The sequence below is a fragment of the Lotus japonicus genome, chromosome 6, assembly GCF_012489685.1.
Source record: "Lotus japonicus ecotype B-129 chromosome 6, LjGifu_v1.2".
In the NCBI taxonomy this organism is placed as follows: Eukaryota; Viridiplantae; Streptophyta; class Magnoliopsida; order Fabales; family Fabaceae; genus Lotus; species Lotus japonicus.
In genome coordinates this window covers 49,715,883-49,735,985 of record NC_080046.1, presented here as the reverse complement: position 1 = coordinate 49,735,985, position 20,103 = coordinate 49,715,883, and the positions used below count along the sequence as shown (strand labels likewise).

The following is a 20,103-nucleotide window of genomic DNA, read 5'->3' as shown; positions in this document are numbered from 1 at the left end:
AGCCACATAGTCTGGCGGGAATTAGCAGGAGCAGGAGCAGGAGAAGAGACCTCACCTTGTTCATATTGTTTCTGCCGCATAGCCTTGCGGATAGATGCCCGTGATGTTGCCTGAGAGTCACGCCCAGGTTGCTCTGTCGAATTGGACTTAGTTCTGCGACTTAGAGCTTCGAAAGAGTTCCTGAGTTCAACCACAAATTCCTCCTGATTTGGCAGGTTGAGGTCGAGCGTGTGATGGCCCTGGGTAGCACGACCAAGAGGACCAGGAATCAGGTTGGATTGATCGATAGCTTCAGAGGTGCAATCCCTAGCGCTTTTGGGTTGTAGCCGAGCTGGGTCATTGGGTCCTAGGGATTCAATTGCGACCCGTTTAGCGGCTGGAACCGGGTCAGTCCGGGTTGCGGGTTCTCCTTCACACCCGACGTCTGTATTGGGCTGGCCATGATCAGCATCCTTTTGATTTTTTGTTTGTAAGTGGGCCTCATCAATTTCCAAATCAGCAACGGCTAAATCCTCAATGACAGGCTGAAACAAATTAGTGCTATTAAGTTGGTCAACCCTAGTATATTCTGTGGCCCCCCCTGCTGTGTCAGCTACAAAAGATTTTGAATCATCCTCCAAATTTGTAGCTGATGTCGTCTTCTCTCCCATAATTGCTCCATCATTAAAACCGTTACTTCCAGCATTGAAGGTTCGTTCCCAATCATGCACCTTGGAGTCGTTTCCCCCATCAATTTCACCGACCATAACGCCAGGATTAGTGTTTTCCCCTAATGACTCACTTAATGCGGCAGGCGTTTCTATCGCCGCCTCGCCAGGCACCGGAATCTGGGTTTCAGGCAAGGAACTGAAGTCATCTTCATCAACCAAATTTCCAGGGAAGCAATGTGTTGAGCAACAACATGAACCGACCAGTCCGGGCTACTCTGTCCATCCTCATCAACATCATCCTCATCCTCATCCAGATATTCCTGGTTGATGCCACATTTGTGAGCAGGTGATTCACAAAATTCCTCCATGAGCCTTATGTTGTAGACAGTTCCTTGGACATTCACTCGCCTGTAATGTGAAACCTGATGTGGGATATTAGTTCGAACCAGAATCCTTGCGTACTCCAGGAAGGTGAAATCTGAGGTAGAGGTATCGACAGAAATAAGATCACCAATTGGTTTAACTGCTTCTGTAAAGCAAGCTTTGTTCCACATGTGGAGAGGGAGCCCAGTGCACCTGACCCAGGAAACCCTGTGATCAGGCGCATCCTTTGGTGACCAAGGGTAAACGACGTCGAATACCGCATCTGGACCGTCTGCTACGCCCTTCAGGGCGTCCTCCAGATCAAAACCTTCTGGTCCAGTTAGCAGAACCGAGTCATCACCCATGTACCGCACTTGGATATAATGAAATCCTTCGAGCATGGCCGCATTCTGAAGGTGAGGGATCAGCTCCAGGTCGCGCACCACCCCAACAACACTCCGACTTAGCCAGTCAGGTACTACTTGGTTGACAGGTCCCTTCCACACCTCAACCGAGTAAGATGTTGGTGATTTGCCATCATGATCAACTCGCATGTCTTCACGACATGTCCCCGGTTCCGACGTTACAACTTCCACGAAGGACCTCCTCATGTTGTTCAGTTGTGGTGCAGTCTTAGTTTTGGCAGTCACATGAGGAATGGTTTCTATTCTAGGAACCTTCCTCTGAACAGGTTCAGGTTGGCGAGGTAATGGAGGCCTCTCTCTGTCCGAAGGCTTGTAAAATCTGGGAAAATTGACATGCATTTTCGTGCATCCAATTATAATGGTGTCGAGGTCCCGTTCCAAACGAGCAGGGTTCTTTACATTGATAAATCTAACAAACCCGAACCGTTTTCCTTTCTTATCTCTTCTAGGGGCTATGAAGACCTCCCACACCCGATCATATCTTTGAAATATCTCCCACATGTTTTTCTCTGTAAAATTCTCCGGGAAGTTAGAGAAGTAGTAGCTGGTGATATCTCCTCCTGATGGTTGTGGTTCTGAACGTCTTCTCCCCGATATTCCAGTTGCCCTTCCACCCTTGGCGCCCTGGGTGATCCAACCTGTCAAGCGTTGTTCCTTCTCCTTTCCCTTCTCTCTCCATCTCTCTCTACCTTTCATCTCTGAGAAATGTCTCATCATTGATTATTAACCTGAATGATGTGAGTACAGGTGAGACGCTTACATGTCCTATGAAAGCTTATGACCTTTTGCCTTCTCCATGCCATTTAATGAATCTTAGGATCCATTTGAGTGGTCGGGTTAGAATAAAAGCAACATAGGATAGTTGAATAAAAGTAGGATATAATTAAAACATGTTACACTTTTATCTTATCATGTGTTTGAGGTGGATAGGATAATAATAAGATATGATATAAACAATGAAAAATATATAAAATTTTCCCTTAAATAAAAATACATAATATTTTTTAAAAACTAAAATTTTTAAAAACGTGATTATTCTATTAAATTTATTTTTATATTTTATAAATGAGCCTATGTCTTAGTAGTAACTAAAATTTAATTAATATTTATTACTTAGGCTATTTTAATTTTTCTCCTGAAGGGAACTTGTTTTAATTAAAAGTAAAAACTATATATTTAACCAACTGGTTTAATTTAGTAGTGGCAAGTGACAAAAAGTAAAATAAAAAAGGTTAACAAATATTATTAAAAATAATTTTTCAAAAGTAATTTATATTTAAATTATAAATTAATATATAAGTAGAGAAATAATTTTAAATAATAGAAACTAATAATATAAAAGTAGTCTATATTTACTACTAATAAATCAATATTTATAAAAGAGTAGTCTATTTCATTTTTAGTGAATAATTATTTTATTTGAGTAAATTCAATATTTCACCCATTAATAAATCATTTCATTTTTTAATTAAATTTATGAGTAACTTAATAAATTTAACTTAGCAATAACAACCACTAATTAATAAATAAAAGTATTAGTATATTTTGAAATTAATATTATTATAAATTATATAAATATTGAAATAATTGAATTTTGGGTTAGGGTACTAAAAAAGATTTGGAAACTGTTATCCTATCCTGTCAGGATAATTCTATTTCAGCTCTACCCTCGGAACACATTTTACACATGATGGACACTAAATATGATAAGATTGTGTTATTTTATCCTGCTGGCGCAACAAACAACTGATTAGATCATGATATGATTGCATTATCATATCATGTCTGCTTATATTGTCCATCAAACGGGCCCTTGTGTGGCTCCCATTGTTTTTCGTTTTCATTCTACCAGGTAGCTACATTATGTTTGTTTCTCCATTTTCATTTTCGGGGCTAGGTTTGATTTGTCTATGGGGCTCTGAGTGTAGATTGTGGGTTATTATGCAGGATGACATTTACCGTGGTGCAATATTGAGTCTTTTCCATTCATTGGTTCGATATAGACAGGTAGTCCTATTTTGAATGCGCTATGATTTGGTAAATGACTTAGCTATAAGTTTAAGTTTCCATTTTTTCACTATAGTGCTTGAACTTTTGAAACAAAAAATTAGCTTCGAAGTTCAAGTTTCGGAAGCCAAAAAAAATGACGCCTTATGGTGCAGAGAACATTGAAAATGACCGAAAAAATGAAAAAGATAAAGAAAAAATTTAATAAAGAATGAATGTATAAGGTGCGTAAATAGTAATTTTATTGAGGGTATGCACTTTTTATTTAATGGGTAGTTTTGTAATTATAAAACTCTGAAACAAATTGGTGTAGAGGGGTAGTTCAGTTGGTAATGCAGCTTGAGTGTGTGGAAATAACTTTCGGGTTAAATCCTCACACAATATAGGGGGATGAGAAGTCTTAACTGCGACTAAATTCCGAATCTGACGGCATTCAAAGGGTGACCAGATACCGAATGTGTATACCAAAAAAATTGGTGTATTATTAGTAATTATGAATGTATTTAAAAAAACTATTTATGAATATGCAAAGAGCAACCCCTTAAAATATTTGCTCCTCTATTTTTTTTCTTTTCACCTTCAAGTACAAATAAGTGGAGAGAAAAAAATATTTTCGCATTGCTCCAAAACACTTGAAAATTAGACGGTTCAGTACTTTTCGATAGACTAAGAAAACTAATGGTAGCTGATTGCTTGGCTCGAAATGCCCATGTTTTCAACTTTGGAGTACACTTGCTGCATCACCCGCTTTTGGAGTGTCGTCATATCTTATATCAGGACTCTATGATGGCTGTTGCTTCCCTTAGTCTTCCTGCTGATTAGTGTTCTTTTTCGCTTTTGGGGCTCTTTGCCCCGCCATGCTATCAAAAAAAAGAAAACTGAATTGCAAATTTTAAAAATTTATTGCAAAAGAAATGATGACAGATTAAAGCAAAAAGTATGGAACCCTCCATTTTGAGTGGGTAACAAAGACATTACCAAAATGTATTTATGTTGCCGACACATGTTGGCTCAGTTGGTAAAAATGAGACATTTCCTCCTTAGAAGATTGTAATGAAAGTTGTGTTTATGAGTGGCCTATAATTACACCGGTAAGCAACCTAAGGTCTAAGGAAAGCCCTAATATGTGGTGGTAACCAGAGTCGAACTCAAAAAAGAAAAAATCAAAAAAACGTTTTTTTTTTCTATTTGTTTTATCTTTATTTTATCGTCATGCCCACATTGCTTAAAGTAGAAGCTAGCGTCACTTGGTCACAGAGTATTATACGAAACTTCGAAGGTTTTTGTGCACGCCAGTGTTGACTTTTGCGGTTTTGCCCCTGATGTTATTGAATATGTATACTAAAAAAAAAAAAACTAACCAACAAGGTGTAGCACAACTGGTAGATAGTTGAGCTCCTTAACCATCTAGTCCAGGCCTACCCACTTAACGTGATCTCAGAGCCTCGAAGGATTAGTCTCATGACTGTCAGCTGTGGAGATACCTTCGGAAACAAAAAAAAAAAAAACTAACGTGATTTTCAAGGTTTCAATAGCAAGTTTGGATTTTTTGGACAGCCAAAATTATTGTGAACAAAGAATAATAAACTCTCTTAAATTGTTCATTGTAATTTTCATTTCACATATTTTTATACATATATCCAATACAAAATCATTTTACTTTCAATTTATTTTTGTGATTTTTGTTAAATCAATTTTATCTAAAATTAATAAAAAAAAACGTATGATCCATGTCAGCACCCAATTTTATCGGGCACATTTTTTATATCAACTTTTTCTCCTCTCTTTTTAGGTGTAGTTTTAATTTCCATTTTAATATTATCTTTTAATTTTCATTTTAAACATTATTCAACTTCTAAAAAAATAACAAAAAATAAAAAACAAGAAAAAGAGAAGAAAGTAAAAGGCCAAACAAAAAAGACAAAGAACTGGTGCGTGGGTGCAAGTTTGTTTCCAGTTGAAACAAGAATAGTTGGAGCATGAAAGAGAGGAGAAAGTAAAAGCTTGAGAAATAAACATAGAAGAGGAAATTGAGAGGGATAAGCACATATGCTACGCATTGATTCTCCAAAGGAATCCGAGGCCTCATCTTGGCTATATATCAGAGCAAAAATGGAAAGAGAGACATCATCTTCCTCCTCAGCCTATTTTCCTTCATTTTTTCAAAGGAATTGATCTCTAGCTGCAACTAGTGTGACCTAGAAAGCACTGTCATGGCTTGACTTGGTCAGGCTGTGAAGCTCCCTCATGCTTTCCTTTTCAAAAGTGGTGGAGGAGGTGTTTTGCTAGGGACAACTTGTGAGGCCATCTTGGTCACACTAGTTGCAGCCAAGAGACCAATTCCTTTGCCAAATCGGTAACGAAAATTTAACAAAGCTTGTTGTTTATGCTTCAGATCAAAGTTCAAACACATTGCGCAGTTCAAAAAGCAGCTCATATAGTAGGAATTCACCCCAAAAACACCAGGGCCATCAAGATGTGCAGTGATGTGCAGCTCATAACAATAAAATCCTTTGCTAAGATGTGCAGTGATTTCCATTTCAAAGAACTTCAGCATTATCAGAACTGAATGAACCAAGGGTAAAGCTACCCCAAGAAGGCAAAAGCAATGCCTAACAGAATACTGTTTTATGAAGTATGTGCTCACACAAGTAACGCAGCCATCATTAATATGCATTTTCGTGTAAAATTGCATTGCAAGCAACCACAAAATGTGACATCAAAGAAACTTCTCTGCTCTGCATACTAACTTAATTGCATTGCAGCAATCATTTGCTATGTGATAGCCACGAGGAAACTATCAACAAAGGAAGCATAAAAAGCAGGCCATAGCAAACAAAAGCATCAACGCTTTCAAAAGTATTCACATTGCTGAGAATAGGATCCTGGAGATGTTCCAGCACAATATATAAATCCAGTCACCGTGAGTCACAGCTTTACATGAAAGTGCAAAACAAATACTAAGGGGGCATGTATATAAAATTCACCTCTGCACTTAAATTATCAAATTGATCCTTGTCATCAGAATTTCTCAAAACTCTTCTGTCATTATTGGAGATTGTTTGATCTGAAGACAATTTAGTTTTAGCTCCAACAAAAAAAATTATTCGACGGGGACCTGTAGGCTGAATCAGTGTGTTTGGTTTCCATTACAGAACCACGAGGAAACTCATCAAAGCACTGTCTAATCACTTTCTATCCAAGTATGCCAAGATGCTAATAAATCTGTCTTTGTTGTCGAATTGAACCATACGAGAGAGTGAAAAATCTCTCCGCTATTTTTCTCTTTCATAATTCTCCTTTACCAAACTAAGAGTAAAAGCTCAAATAATTGTTACTGAACATGCATAGGATGTGTATGAGGCATTGTTACAGAAGGCAAGTACTCAAAATAAGGGCATTTGCATGTTGGCCCTTCATAGCACCTTAGGCACTTCTTAATGTTAACACAGAAGTTAACATGACGATTGATTTAAAATCTGGTAACATCTTTCGGGGGCCAATATGATATAATCCTAATCTTAATCTTACTAAAGTTATTATTTTCTCTAACAATAAATGCAGTTTGACTAAATGTAAAATACTAATGAAATCAAGAGAATAATCAAATCAGAAATGTTTTTTTTTTAACATCGGAAAGATAAATTGCCCCGCCAGGAATTGATCCCTGGACATCCCCTTACCAAATCCATATGTCCCCAACTCCTACCACTTGAGCTATTCTATATACATTACGAACAAAATTTTAACTAAACCCCTGTCTTCCTATTAATTTTATGTTTGAAAAAAATACAAAGATAAGTTGCTATTATATAGGAAAGGTAACCAATCAAATGGATTCGCTTGTCTTTATTTCCAGTTCTCTTTGTAACAAGTCCTACCGAATACTTGTTGTAGGAGAAGTCCTTAAAACTTAATAGTGAAAATCTTGGTTAAGCCAAAATCTGGACGTAACTCCATCGTTTGCGGGTGAACCAGGATATATTGTTGTGTTTGTATCGTTTACAATATTACTTTTATATCCGCTGCACCAAATGCTTGCGAAAATCTTTTATAAACTTATAATCGTTTGAAAACATAAGTTTTACACACACACAATTCAAACCCCTATTTATTGTGTTATAATTCACGATGAATAAGGGAGAATTTTAGAGGAATATTCCATGGTAAAAACAAATGGAAATGTGAACATAAACTTCACTAGTTGCTGAGTTGCTCGAGCTTGGGCATGGAGGTTCCTGCTAAGAAGGATTTGAGCAAAGTCAGAGCAAGTTTTGGTCTGTGCAGAGGAACTTCGTGGCCTGCACCCCTTACAGTTACAAACGTGAGTCCAGCATATTCTTGAGTCCATCCTCCTACCTCCTCATCATCATACCATGGACGCCAGGGGCTCACAGTTGAAAGCTTGAGAGCATTTATGCTATAGCGAGTAGATGTTACAGGGAGTACTCCATCTGTATTACCACTGACATAACATATAGGACAGAAAATGTAAGTTATGTTAGGAGGCAAAAATTGTTTGATGCAAAACTTGAAAGAATAGACCTAAAAATGCATGAGATGATTACATAACAATAAGGTAATCAACTGACCACATGTCATGTAAGTATTTTGTTATGATAAACTGTTTGATCAACTAACGATAACACCATTACATAAATTGTTATCATAAAGGTCTTCATGTTAACACCACCATCGTCAGACCTCGTAATAACAATAACAAAGCCCAATTGCTTCCCAAGATTACGAGCCCATTCCAATATTTCATCCCGAGAAGCAAACACCTACAAGCAAATACAATTGGTCATTACAAGGTCACATATGATTAAATTTGTTATTGTCATAGACATAAACAGTAAGTTACCTGTCTGTATCATCCACAGAAAGTGGCTCGTCTTGCACATCCTCTGTTTTAACTAACTTCTGAGATAATGACTTTTCTTCCGACTTGTCTACTTCATAGGACTTAACTGGACTCATGGTAATACCTTCTACATTGGCAAAAGAAAAAGGTAAACAACCATACAATTTTTCCAATTTTTCTGCATTCTGATATGTTTCGCACTTTAAAGTGTAGCTTGCGCACTTTAAAGTGCGTTGTTAACGCACTTCAAAGACTAGTACATGCACTTTAAAGTGCGAACGATAACAGAAACGAAGTGAAAAGAACGCGAGCAGTACCTTAACCAGAGGCGATGGCGGCGATGGCAAAGGTGATGGCGACGATGGACCTAGGGGCGGATGGCGGCGGCGACTGGGGCAAGGAGGCGGAGGAAATGGAGGATGGTTTGGAGAGAGAAATTAAAAGGGAAGGTGTTGGTGAAGGAAGAAGAAAGATGAGAGAAGGTATGAGGAAGCAGGGGTGGTGGGAGGAAGGGGATGCAAAGAGAAAGTTTTTTAAAAGGGGTATTTCTGTCTTTTTGCCATTTTAAGGGGGTGGAATTACTTTTATGCAAAGTATGACAGCAGATGAATGAGTAAACACAAATGCAAGGATGTGTATATATTAGAAAATGAGAATAACCTGAAAACCCATATCCGCAGTCCCGAATGAATAAGTTCATGAAAAACATTGAGCACTGTTCTTGGAGAATCCTTCCAGTGGGAATTTATCACTACACTGTAATGAATAAATGGATTCTAATCTCTGTAAATTTGGTGAAAGAAATGAAACATATGCAAAATGGAGAGAAATAGAAGGAAGTACAATAATGCACATTAGGCTAGGCCTATAATCTCCAAATATGCTACCAATTATCAAAATCATCAAATGATTTAATTGCAAGGATTCTTGAAATTTTAGTTTCAAAATGAAAGGAGAATTGTAAAGAAGAAATAGCAACTGAGTGTTAAAATGATTTTTATTTTTACTGATAAAAAAGACCAGAATGATAAACCTCATTTCATTTGTTGTTTGACCTTTTCCAGCAATGAATTAAGAATGTATCGCAATAGCTATACGTTCAAGTGTTTCTATAATGAGCATTACCTGCAGGCCTCCCATTTAGCAGGCTTATGATTTGGATCAACATGAAGAATCCTTTGGACCTCAGGTAGATTGAAGTATATAGTGGAGTGCTCCGCTGTGCAAGGATCATACCCAGCACCGAGTCTACCAAATCTCTGTTACATGACATGACAAATCAATAAGGATCTGCACTATAAATATCTCAAAACTAAGACACATTGTAGCATGCCGAAAAATTCTTATCATTTGAAATATGTCACAATCTATATTTTTGGGTTTAACTTCGTGATTTTTATGTCCGAATTTAAACCAAAAACTAACGAATGTCTTATGATAAACATGGTCAGACACAAATAGGATATAGAGGAAGTTTGATACAGAACATTGGCTTCAACAGGAAACAACTATAGGCTATTTATAGCATTCACTCACAGTACCATATGTTTTGGAAAATATATACATATACTGCACCATGAGACATAAGAAAATCATCAACAGTCAGCAATACTGTGCTCCTTAAGACCATAAGAAATTAAATTCAATGCTGTATGGCAAGAAGTGTCCACTCACATGCTTTCTTTTCACTGGCTGACTTGACTGGCTAACATTAGCATGGCAAGCAGGAGTAAAGATGCTGTATGGATCTATATTGCCAAGTTCTCTATGAGCAATTTCAGTAATATTTTCACATGAGTGTGATGGGTGTATGAGTGACTGAGAATCACATAGCAGGTTCAAAAGCTTGTATGTTTCATCTGAAATCATCCCACTTGACCACATGAACTCGTACATGCCCAGTTGATCATGGTAATCATCTAACAGAGCATTTCCCACCTGCAGCAAAGTTATAATGATTAAGATAATGATGACAAGAAGCATTAACCAAGGAATTACTTTTTTCCAAAAAAGCAATCAGTAGATTCAGTACCATGTAACCTTTCAGATTTATAGCATTTTCTTTACCAGCTGTGTTGTGCTTCACAATAACTTGGCTAAGTTGAGGAACATAATGCCCTGAAACCCAGGATTAAAGATTGACCAATACAATTAGAACATTACAAATCCTACGTAAAGTAAATGAACCAGATTACCAGAATGAGAGTTCTCATCTCACTAATTTTGTTTACCTGCATAGCTCTCGCCGCTGATAAAGAAGTCTCTTCCTTTATACTGGGGAAAACGCTCAAACCACTTCAATAGAAATATCAGAGAGTCCTCAGCTGCACATAAAATTTTATTAATTCTACTGGCATGTGAATATGTGTGTAACGAGAAGAGAAGAATGCTAACTGGTAAAAGTGTTACCTGTCTTCTTATCGCCATGGTTTAGCAAGTCAGATGAAGTATTTGAATAGGAAAATCCAACTCCAGCAGGAGCGTCGACAAAAAGAATGTTGGCAACTACAAAAAGCACAAATGGTTAGACAAAATTGCATTTATGAAGCTTATTTCTTCATTAATTTTTCATTTCTGCAGTTCTGCTCATCAAAACCAGTACATGATAAGCATAAGTAAGATTCCTTTTGCAGTTATTTCAATAGAAAGGACAACTTCTTTACAGTTTCTATTGGAGGACATGTTATACAGAGCAGCTTAAGATAATAAGCACGACATAGACATTAAAGAAAGTGAAAACAATATGACAGTAGGCATAGGTAGGGACCCTTATCATTATCAGATAAGCATTAAAAGCTGTGGAGCACAATATGTGCAGTAGGCATAGATTCACAGATGTAGTTATCAAATAAGCATTGAAAACTCTAGAGGATGACATAAGACAGGAAATTTAAGTGTGAATGGAGATGAGGGAGAATAAGTTCAAATTCACAAGGATTAAACAAAGTGAGGATCATACAAGTGCAAACAGTTACACCAATAGACCTAATATTGAAGAATTTGGGTCAGAATATGGTGTTCAAATTCTTGGTTTCCTTGGTTAGCTCATTGTATCTAAGTGTATGTTTGGTTTGACGTGATTTCAACATCTCAAGGTTTCAACAGAGAAGCTGGAATTTGACACGTTGACTCTGGATTGGAGAAGCAGGATTTTTGCCTTATGAGTTCAAAGTGGATCCACTTTGAGTTCAACGAAAATCCAAACAGACTAAATCTCGAAGATGTTCTCCTTGCCCCAACAGGGAGAAACATTCTCAGAAATTGGGAAAAAATTTAAAATAAAAAAGTTTGAATAGCTTGTAGGTTCACTCACCTTGATTCCAAGAATAAGGATTCAGATAAAGGGTCTTGCCATCTGGCTTTATATGAAACGGGCCAATTTCTTCTGCCTCCCCGTAAGCAATGGATGAACATCCAGGTCCTGAAAAGCCCACCAAGAAATTTTTGTTTCATTCCAATCCCAATAGTAACAGAGCATGATCAATTGATCATCAAAGTTACAACAACCATCACAAGAAAACATGACTAAAATTGAGCTAAAAAACAAATAGTGATGACTACTACTGTTACTGTAGTAAAGTTTAAGGTTAAATCAATCAACCTCCATTGAGCCATAAAAGAAGAGGTTTGGAGTGAGGATCATGATCTGCCTCCATGAACCAGTAGAAGAGTGCTCTCCCAGCTTTGTCATTGACCGTGATGTAGCCAGAATAGTGTGCAAAGCTGGTGTTGAAGTTTTGACCAGGGAGCCTACCAACCTTGTCATGGTGTTGGTGAAGAAATGGGTCTGATGATGTTGCAAAATTGATGCATAGCAAAAGGGTGGCAACTATGGCTATGGCCAAAATTTGAGACCACTCAGATTTGGCCATTTGCCAAAACCACAAGCTTCTGCTTCAATGGTTGTTGCCTGCTTGCTTGGAGATATGTAAGCAATGTTTTAAGTCAACGTATGTAATGAGATATGACAATATTATTTAAATATAATCATCATCCTAAAAGCGCTTCTTAGAGACCTCAAGTCCCGGTAAAATAGCTTAATTGGTAGGAGTTAAGAGACATATGAGTTGGGTAGGGGAAGATTCCGGGATCAATTCCTAACGCATACAATTTATCTTTCCGATATACACAAAAGAAAGACCTCAAATCGCATATACAACAGTCACCTGGTCTATAAATGCAACTTCACTCATTTATTTACTTCAGCATTATTCATTACGTAAACTCTTCATTTTTTCTTAGATTTTAAAACTACATTTTGTAGGTATGCCTACACCGCTCCTTATAGTGTTCCGTTGTGGACATCATTACCGAATTTAGAACACTCAACTTACTATCCCCATGCACATGAAGATCAAAAGTGCTCAAAGTTAGATTTTTGAAAAAATAAGTGGAGATTGACGTAAGAGAGAAAGTGTAATGTGATGTAAGAGTAAGTGTTAGTGGCAAATAACTATCCGCAAATATATGATTCAATGTTTTGTGGTCAAACAAGGTGTGCCCTCCCCCTCCACGTGATGTAATGATTTTTAAACCACATATTCTGTTTTGTTTTGACTTATTTTCCAAAGCTTTGTCATAAGTGGGCTTTTTTTTCTGAATGGCGTGAAAACAAATATTAATTGGAAAAAGGGGGTAAAAAAAATAAAATTTAGCTGTCTGGGGTAGTTTCTGACATGTACTTTACAGCATTCGAAAGAAACCTTGCGAATGGTAGTAAGACAAACAATTTTTCCAGAACTGAATGACATGATGCAGCATGAACAGTAGCCATTCGCAAGGATCCTTGCGAATGGTAATAAGACAAATTAACTTTTCAGCACTGAATGACACATTTGCCAGCATGAACAGTAGTCATTCACAAGCATCCTTGCGAATGCTAATAAGACAAGGGACGTGCATGTGGAATATGCTCTGGAGACAAGGGATTCGCATGCTTTAGTTCGAATGGCTGACAATGAGTGACATGCATGCAGAATACAGCCAATGACAGGCATTCGCGAGGTAGGAAACGAATGCAGTGTCGGTCAAAGACAAGCATTCAAATGCTTTATTGCGAATGCATTAAAAATATAATTTTTTCCGGATCCTCCTTATAAAACCAAGCTCTCTGAATCAGATTTCTTCCCAGCACCATTTGCAAATTTTCTCCAAAACTTCCTACGTTTTAATAGCTCAAAAATCACCAAAGATGGATAGGGTCATTGCTTTTGTGTATTCTAGAGGTAGAGTTTTCAATGGCAATCAAGGTGTCATATTTGAAGGTCAAGCAAGGTCCATGCATCTCAAATGCAACATCACATTCGACCGCTTGAAGAGTAAAATCCATGAGAGGTTGAAGCTCCAAAGAAACCAAATAATTTCTAGAGTCATTTGCAGATTTATGACTAACTCAAATCCAATCCTTTTTCCACCTCTTGAGCTAGTTGATAATCAAGACGTGAGTGTCATGATGGATGGATTTCGTCAGCAGTCTTTCATGACAACGCTAGAGTTATACGTTGATATTGCTGAAGCTGGAAGTTCATCAATACCGGCCTCAACCAATCCGATAACTCCGCAGCAGGCATTCGCTCATGAAGCCGGTGGTAGCCGTGGTGTTGAGGAGGTTGTTCATTTGGGTGATGACACAATGAATTTGGATGATGATTATGACTACCATGACACTGATAATGTGGATGGTGAGGAGATTTTATCTTCAGATGATCATGATGAAGATGAAAGATTGGGTGATAGAGGTGACTCGTCCGACTCGGACGAGGGTGGCTCCGGCAATCCCGGACCTCCTATTGGATTACCGACGCCGGTGAATGTTTCTTCTGAAACGCATGTTATGTATAGTCACTTTAACTCTTTAGGTGTTGTATTTATCCATATATCGTGTCTTGTATAAATCTTCTTTGTTACAGGCGTCTCAACCCCATTTTGGAATGAGTCTCCACACTATTCATATATTAACTGGGAACACCCCGATGAAGAGACATATTTCTATACTGGAGGGGATGATCAGACATCGTGGCAGCTAGGTGATGAATTATATCTAAACCAGTGTTTTGAGACCAAGAAAGATGTCCAGATGGCCCTCAAGCATTATTGTTTTAAGCTAAATATAACTTATATTGTGGGTGAATCCAAACCCACATACTTTGTGGCAAGATGTCCGAATGGGTGCTCTTGGAAGTTGAGGGTCATGTGTTCTAAAAAAACTGGAATGTGGACGGTAACTAGGTGGGGCGGTCTGCATACATGCATCAATACGATAGAGTCGCAGGACCATAAGAAGATGACATCCGACTTTATATGTTCATTCATTCTTGGTACAATTTTTTCTCAGTATTATTATTTTGTTACCCTTAAAAATACTTAGTAATTTATGATTTTGTTCTAATGCTGCAGATATGGTACGTACCCATCCTACTGTACCTGTTTCTCTTATTCAAGAGAGGATCACTGGTGTGCTCAGGTATAAAGTATCATACTTTAAAGCCTGGAAAGCAAAGCAGAGAGCGGTTGCACGGATCTTTGGTGACTGGGAAGAGTCATATGACTTGCTCCCTAGATGGCTGAATTATATGCTTCGGTTTTCCCCTGGGTCCTATTACGCAATATCCCCAAGTGACATTATCGACTGTAATGGTAATGTCGTTGTCGGTTCAAAGACATTTAAACGTGTGTTTTGGACCTTCAAACAATGTTGTGATGCTTTCGAGTACTGCAAGCCTGTGATACAATGTATTTGTGTTAAAATGTGCAGGTTACGAGCCTTGTCCATATCTTTTTCAGAGACAACTCCGCCGGTTTCGAGGAATAAGTCCAGCTATCAAAGATTGGATTGACCGCATCGAAAATCAGACATCGAGTCGAGCATGCGATGAGGGTGGGCGTCGATATGGCCATATGACAACAAACTTATCTGAGGCCGTTAACAAAGTGTTGAAGGGTGCAAGAAACATGCCTATAACTGCATTGGTGAAATGCACGTACGGGAGGATGGTGGATTACTTTGTTCAGAGAGGTCAGGCAGCAGCTCGTGAAAAGGCCGCTGGCCACATATTCTGTAAAAAGGTCAGGGTAGCCATAGAAAAGAATGTTCTACTCGCAGGTGCTCATATCGTGCGCACGTACAGCATCGATAGGACAAGGTTTGAGGTGGAGGAAGGTTTTAACCAGCGAAGGCATCGCAATGGGTATGTATGGTCTCTGCGGTTGGACAATAGAACGTGCGAATGTGGGCGCTTTCAAACATTCAAGTATCCATGTGACCACGCAATCGCTTCCTGTATGCATCAAAGTTTAGACTATTGGAGTTTGGTGGACCCTTTTATACGCTTCAGAGCATATTGGATGCGTATCAAGGACAGTGGTATCCCATTGGCAATGATTTGAACATGCCACCAAGGGAAGGGGATCGAATTGTTCCAGATCCGTCCACAGCTAGGGCGAAGGGTCGTCCTAGGTCAACTCTAATAAAAAATGAGATGGACTTGACGAAGCCTCAGTCGAGTCGAAAATCTGTTTCGCTACAGAGATAGATGTTGTTCTTGTGTGTGAGGGTTGTTCTTCTGTCTAAGGGTTGTTTTTATATTTGGGTTGCTTGTGTTTGCTATGTGTTTGTTTATTTTGTGTTTGCCTCAATGATGTGGTGGAAGTACACAACTGTTATGAGGTTTTATTAATTATGATGATCAAGATGAGAAATGAGTTTATGATTAAACTAATGTTTTTCCCTTCCATTCATTAATTAACAAAAACAATACAATAGATCAATGATGAGTTCGGTGGGATCCTGTTCCGCAATCAGGCCAAGGTGTGTCTCTCGCTACTCGATATGGCCTACCCTCCTGTTCTGCTTGGTTCTCATGTTGGCTACCTTGGCCATAAGAAAGTCCATGTTGGATGTTAGACTCATTGTCTCCTACTCCAGATGCTTGGTTCAAGTCAAACACAAAGCTAGCCTGTGCATGACTGATCGCATCTGGGTCTGCAACATTCCAGAATGATGGTCGGGGATTCAACACGTCAGAAGCTCGGGGGATATCCAACACTTCACTTACACCACCGCCTCCCCATCCAGGTACAGGGCTCCATCCTTGGGGATCAATGTGCTGCATTTCCGGTGTCCTGAACTGGTCATAAATCGAATGATGCTCTTGTTGAAAATATTGTTGTGACTGTGATTCACCAAAATGCATGTCTGGAATGTATGGCTGTAAGCCAAAATATGGTTGTGACTCCGGCATCTGCATCTGTGGCTCTTGGTAGTGTTGGGAACTACCAGATGACCCTGACTCATTTGCAGGCTGTCTCGACCCACCCCCAAAGTGGTACTGCTGGTATGCATCACCATGATGTAGAGGATACAACGAGTACTCACCTTCTCGGGGTGGTAGAGTACCTCCATGTATAGTCACATCCTGAGCATGCACTTCTTTCCAATACTTGCCCAAACCCTGTGCTTCTGCTCTTCCAACAAGTGGTACATCTTCATGTGTGGGACGTGGTAAGTCCGTAGGCATGAGTTGAACTGACGCGGCAGGAACAGTAATCCTGTCCAGTTGGTGGCATAATGTAAGGCAACGCGCGGCTTGGCTTTACATTTCCTCAGGTGTATACGTACCGCGACCAACGTCAGAAAGTCCATACCACACATGTTGAATGTGTTCACCCTACATTAGTTAATAAATAAAAAGTTAGTATTTCAAAATTTACAAACATAGGAACAAAGAGAAGCAAAGGTTATATAACATTACAATTTGCCCTGTTGTCGAACTCTGACGCGTCAGCCAACGAATGGAATGTTGGGCGTACCACTTCATGTAATGGTCGTTAGGGCTAGCTAACGTATTAACCACGGGTTGCTGAACCGTCCTTTGGTGTCTTTGCCCCCACATCTGTATAAAGGGCATCATGGCTGTAACCCAATCTTCCTCTTCCTTCCCTGACAAAGTTATGTCAGGCAGTTTATCAATTTGATATGGTGGGTCAGGTACCCCCTGAAACATGCCAAACTGTTGCAAGGCTCTATCCGGTTGGTGCCACTCAACAAAGGCGTAGCATATCATTGGCACAACTGATCTCCACAAGTGCATACTTTGCCGACACCGTTCCGGTAGAGAATTTATAACATGATCTAGGTATGGCCTCCAAACAAACTACACATCCAAATTAGACGAAAAAAATTAAGAACATAAACATAAAATGATTGAGACAAGATATCAAAATAATATAATATAAGCATAACTAACTTACGTCTTCAGCTCGCAGTTCGTCGAGCTTGATCCGCCACAAATCAATTTGATTCGTTTGACGACCAACGTCAACACGATTTGGGTTTCTTCCCCACCTGAAATAAAATTTAGGGAGTATTTATTAACGGCTTATTTTGTCGCATTTATGTGCACAAATAAATATAACTACTTGTAAATTACGTGCATACCTTCCTGCGAGGGGGCAGCCGAGTGGCAATATCGGTATGGTTTCAGGGGCAGTCATTGGAATCCTTTCCCAAGCCCAGATTTGGAGCAAATAAGTACAACCACCGATTTCTTGTCGTTCATAACTGGTTGCATGGCATAACTCATGATAGAGAGTTGCAAGCACAGCCGAACCCCAACTGTACGTGGAGGCCATAGCTAAATTCTCTATGAGTAGTAGATATCTTAGAGGCACATGTGATCCCGAGTGGTCGGGTAATAAGAAAGTGCCAATCAAGCGCAAAATGAATGCTCTTGCAGCAAATTCAGCTTCTGCCGGCTCAAGTGCACCTAGGTTTTGAAAATCGAAACACTGGTTTAACCATCTCAAGTTTAAACAACTTCCTCTAATAGCACGTCGCGGTGGAGTGACTCCTAGCGCACGAGTAACGAGATCAGACCAGTCACCCTGGTAACAGGTTGTCCATCAATATTTAGTCCCAGCTGAACGGCAACATCTTAAAGAGCGATGGTGCACTCTCCAAACGGCATATGAAAGGTGTGCGTCTCGGGCCGCCAACGCTCCACCAGTGCTGATATCAACACTTTGTCTTGTTTGAGAGAACCACATAGAGCGACCTCGTAAAATCCAGGCAATCGAACATATTGTTCGATTTGTGGAGGGACACCATTCAAAGGAATGTGGGGTAATCTCAGCTTCAAAACTTTCTTACTTGTTTGGTTCCAAACATATCCCGATGCATGTTTGTTTTGTTTCACCAACAACATCGGATTTTTTGGACCGAGAGTTAGCACTGCTTCATCCGCCATGTACAAAACCTTCATGAAATAATAACATGCAACCGAAAATTAGGCATCAAAAAAAGTTTGAGACTCAAAAACAAATGATAAACTAAAATATTTGAAAGGTTAGAATGAGAGATAGAGTTAGAAATAATTACCAACAATATAGATACTTTTACACTTGAGAGAGTTTGAGGGTAGGTTCTCTTGAGAGGTATCAAACTTATGTCATGAGAGTTTAGAAATGAAGCTTGAAAGTTGAGAATTGAGAGAGTTGGAGAAGTGAATTCGAGCATGCAAACTTGGCTATTTATGGGGTCATTTTATAAAAGTTAATGGCCGACATTGCATTCGCAAGGCAGGAGGCGAATGCCTCTGCATGCCCCTGCATGCCTGCACCATGTCACCCATCAGTCAGCACCTGTCAGGCATTCGCGAGCTGACACGCGAATGCACCTTGTTCCCCAGTCAACTCCTGGCACACTGAAAAAGGCAGATTCCTCCTTGTCTTATTTGCATTCGCATGGATTCTCTCGAATGGCTCCTGCTCAACCTGAAAAAGCTTCCGTTCATGTCATTCAGTACTGACTTTGTTATTTGTCTTATTACCATTCGTAAGGAACCTCACGAATGGCATAAATTCCTTGTCAGAAACCACCCAGACAGCTAAATTTTATTTTTTTTACCCTCTTTTTCCAATTAATATTTGTTTTCACGCCATTCAGAAAAAAAAGCCCCATAAGTGTATACATGTGGGCCTATAACTGTATAAAAAACTCAAATAAATAAAAAATTAAGTATAATTTCAGGTGGTGTCCTACCTGTAGTTGGACATGTGTGTCTCCTGGAACCCTGTTTGCTCTCCACTACCCCTAATTTACAATGTAATCTCTGCCTTTTATTATAGGCTCATATGCTTTGTTTGGTAAAAAAGAGAGATAGAGAAGAGAGTGTAAAGAAGAGAGAAGTTGAGTAGAGAGAAAGAGGTGAGAAATAGTGTAGAGATAGAGGTTGTTTGCTATGATAAAAAGAGAAGAGAGACAGAGAAGAGAGAATGAGGTGGAGGAAAGAGAAAAAATTACATTTTTATATAAAATAATAAATTGAAGACATTTCTAGGACTGTAGGACCGCCAGAAATGTTGAAATAAATGAAAAAATAATCTGATTTGGGAACCACACGGTTACGGTTCAAATTCTCTCCAATTTGAGAAGAGGAAAAAAAGGCAGTGGGACCCACGTTTTTATCTCTCTCTCCCCTCACTCATGTCAAACCAAACAAGGTTGCATTCATCATCTCTCCCCTAACTTTCTCTTCTCTCTCTTCTCTCTTCTCTAACTCTCTCCTAACAAACAACCCCTTAATGAAACCATTTCCCTTTGAAAGAAAAAGAGGGGGGGGGGGAGAATATAAAGTTGGCAATACATATGTTTGATCAATGAGTTAAATACCAGCTTTCCCAAGCACTAAAAATGAGTTAAATACTGTATTTTTCATGAATAAATATTTCTTTTCTATTTCTTAATGAGTGCTCTTACTCCGCTTAGGGACTCATGAATTGCATCAGTGAAAAACAT

General features: G+C 38.9%; 3 protein-coding genes across 3 annotated transcripts; all 3 read right to left on the bottom strand.

The window, feature by feature from the left end:
• Positions 1-799: 799 nt before the first annotated feature.
• LOC130725491 (uncharacterized) lies at positions 800-2,155 on the bottom strand. The gene has a single exon (XM_057576714.1). It carries the CDS (start codon positions 2,153-2,155, stop codon positions 800-802), a length of 1,356 nt encoding a protein of 451 aa, XP_057432697.1.
• Positions 2,156-7,480: 5,325 nt separating this feature from the next.
• On the bottom strand, positions 7,481-12,253 carry LOC130723836 (serine carboxypeptidase II-2-like). Its single transcript, XM_057574974.1, has 9 exons — positions 11,911-12,253; positions 11,623-11,730; positions 10,719-10,814; positions 10,541-10,633; positions 10,342-10,427; positions 9,984-10,247; positions 9,435-9,568; positions 8,970-9,065; positions 7,481-7,910 (listed from the first exon to the last, which is right to left on the bottom strand). Exons 1-9 carry the CDS (start codon positions 12,179-12,181, stop codon positions 7,646-7,648), a joined length of 1,413 nt encoding a protein of 470 aa, XP_057430957.1. The 5' UTR covers positions 12,182-12,253; the 3' UTR covers positions 7,481-7,645.
• A 4,647-nt stretch (positions 12,254-16,900) lies between these two features.
• LOC130725489 (serine/threonine-protein phosphatase 7 long form homolog) lies at positions 16,901-18,553 on the bottom strand. Its single transcript, XM_057576713.1, has 5 exons — positions 18,311-18,553; positions 17,746-18,191; positions 17,559-17,652; positions 17,159-17,461; positions 16,901-16,975 (listed from the first exon to the last, which is right to left on the bottom strand). The coding sequence occupies exons 1-5, from the start codon at positions 18,551-18,553 to the stop codon at positions 16,901-16,903; spliced, it is 1,161 nt and encodes a 386-aa protein (XP_057432696.1).
• Between the last annotated feature and the right edge of the window lie 1,550 nt (positions 18,554-20,103).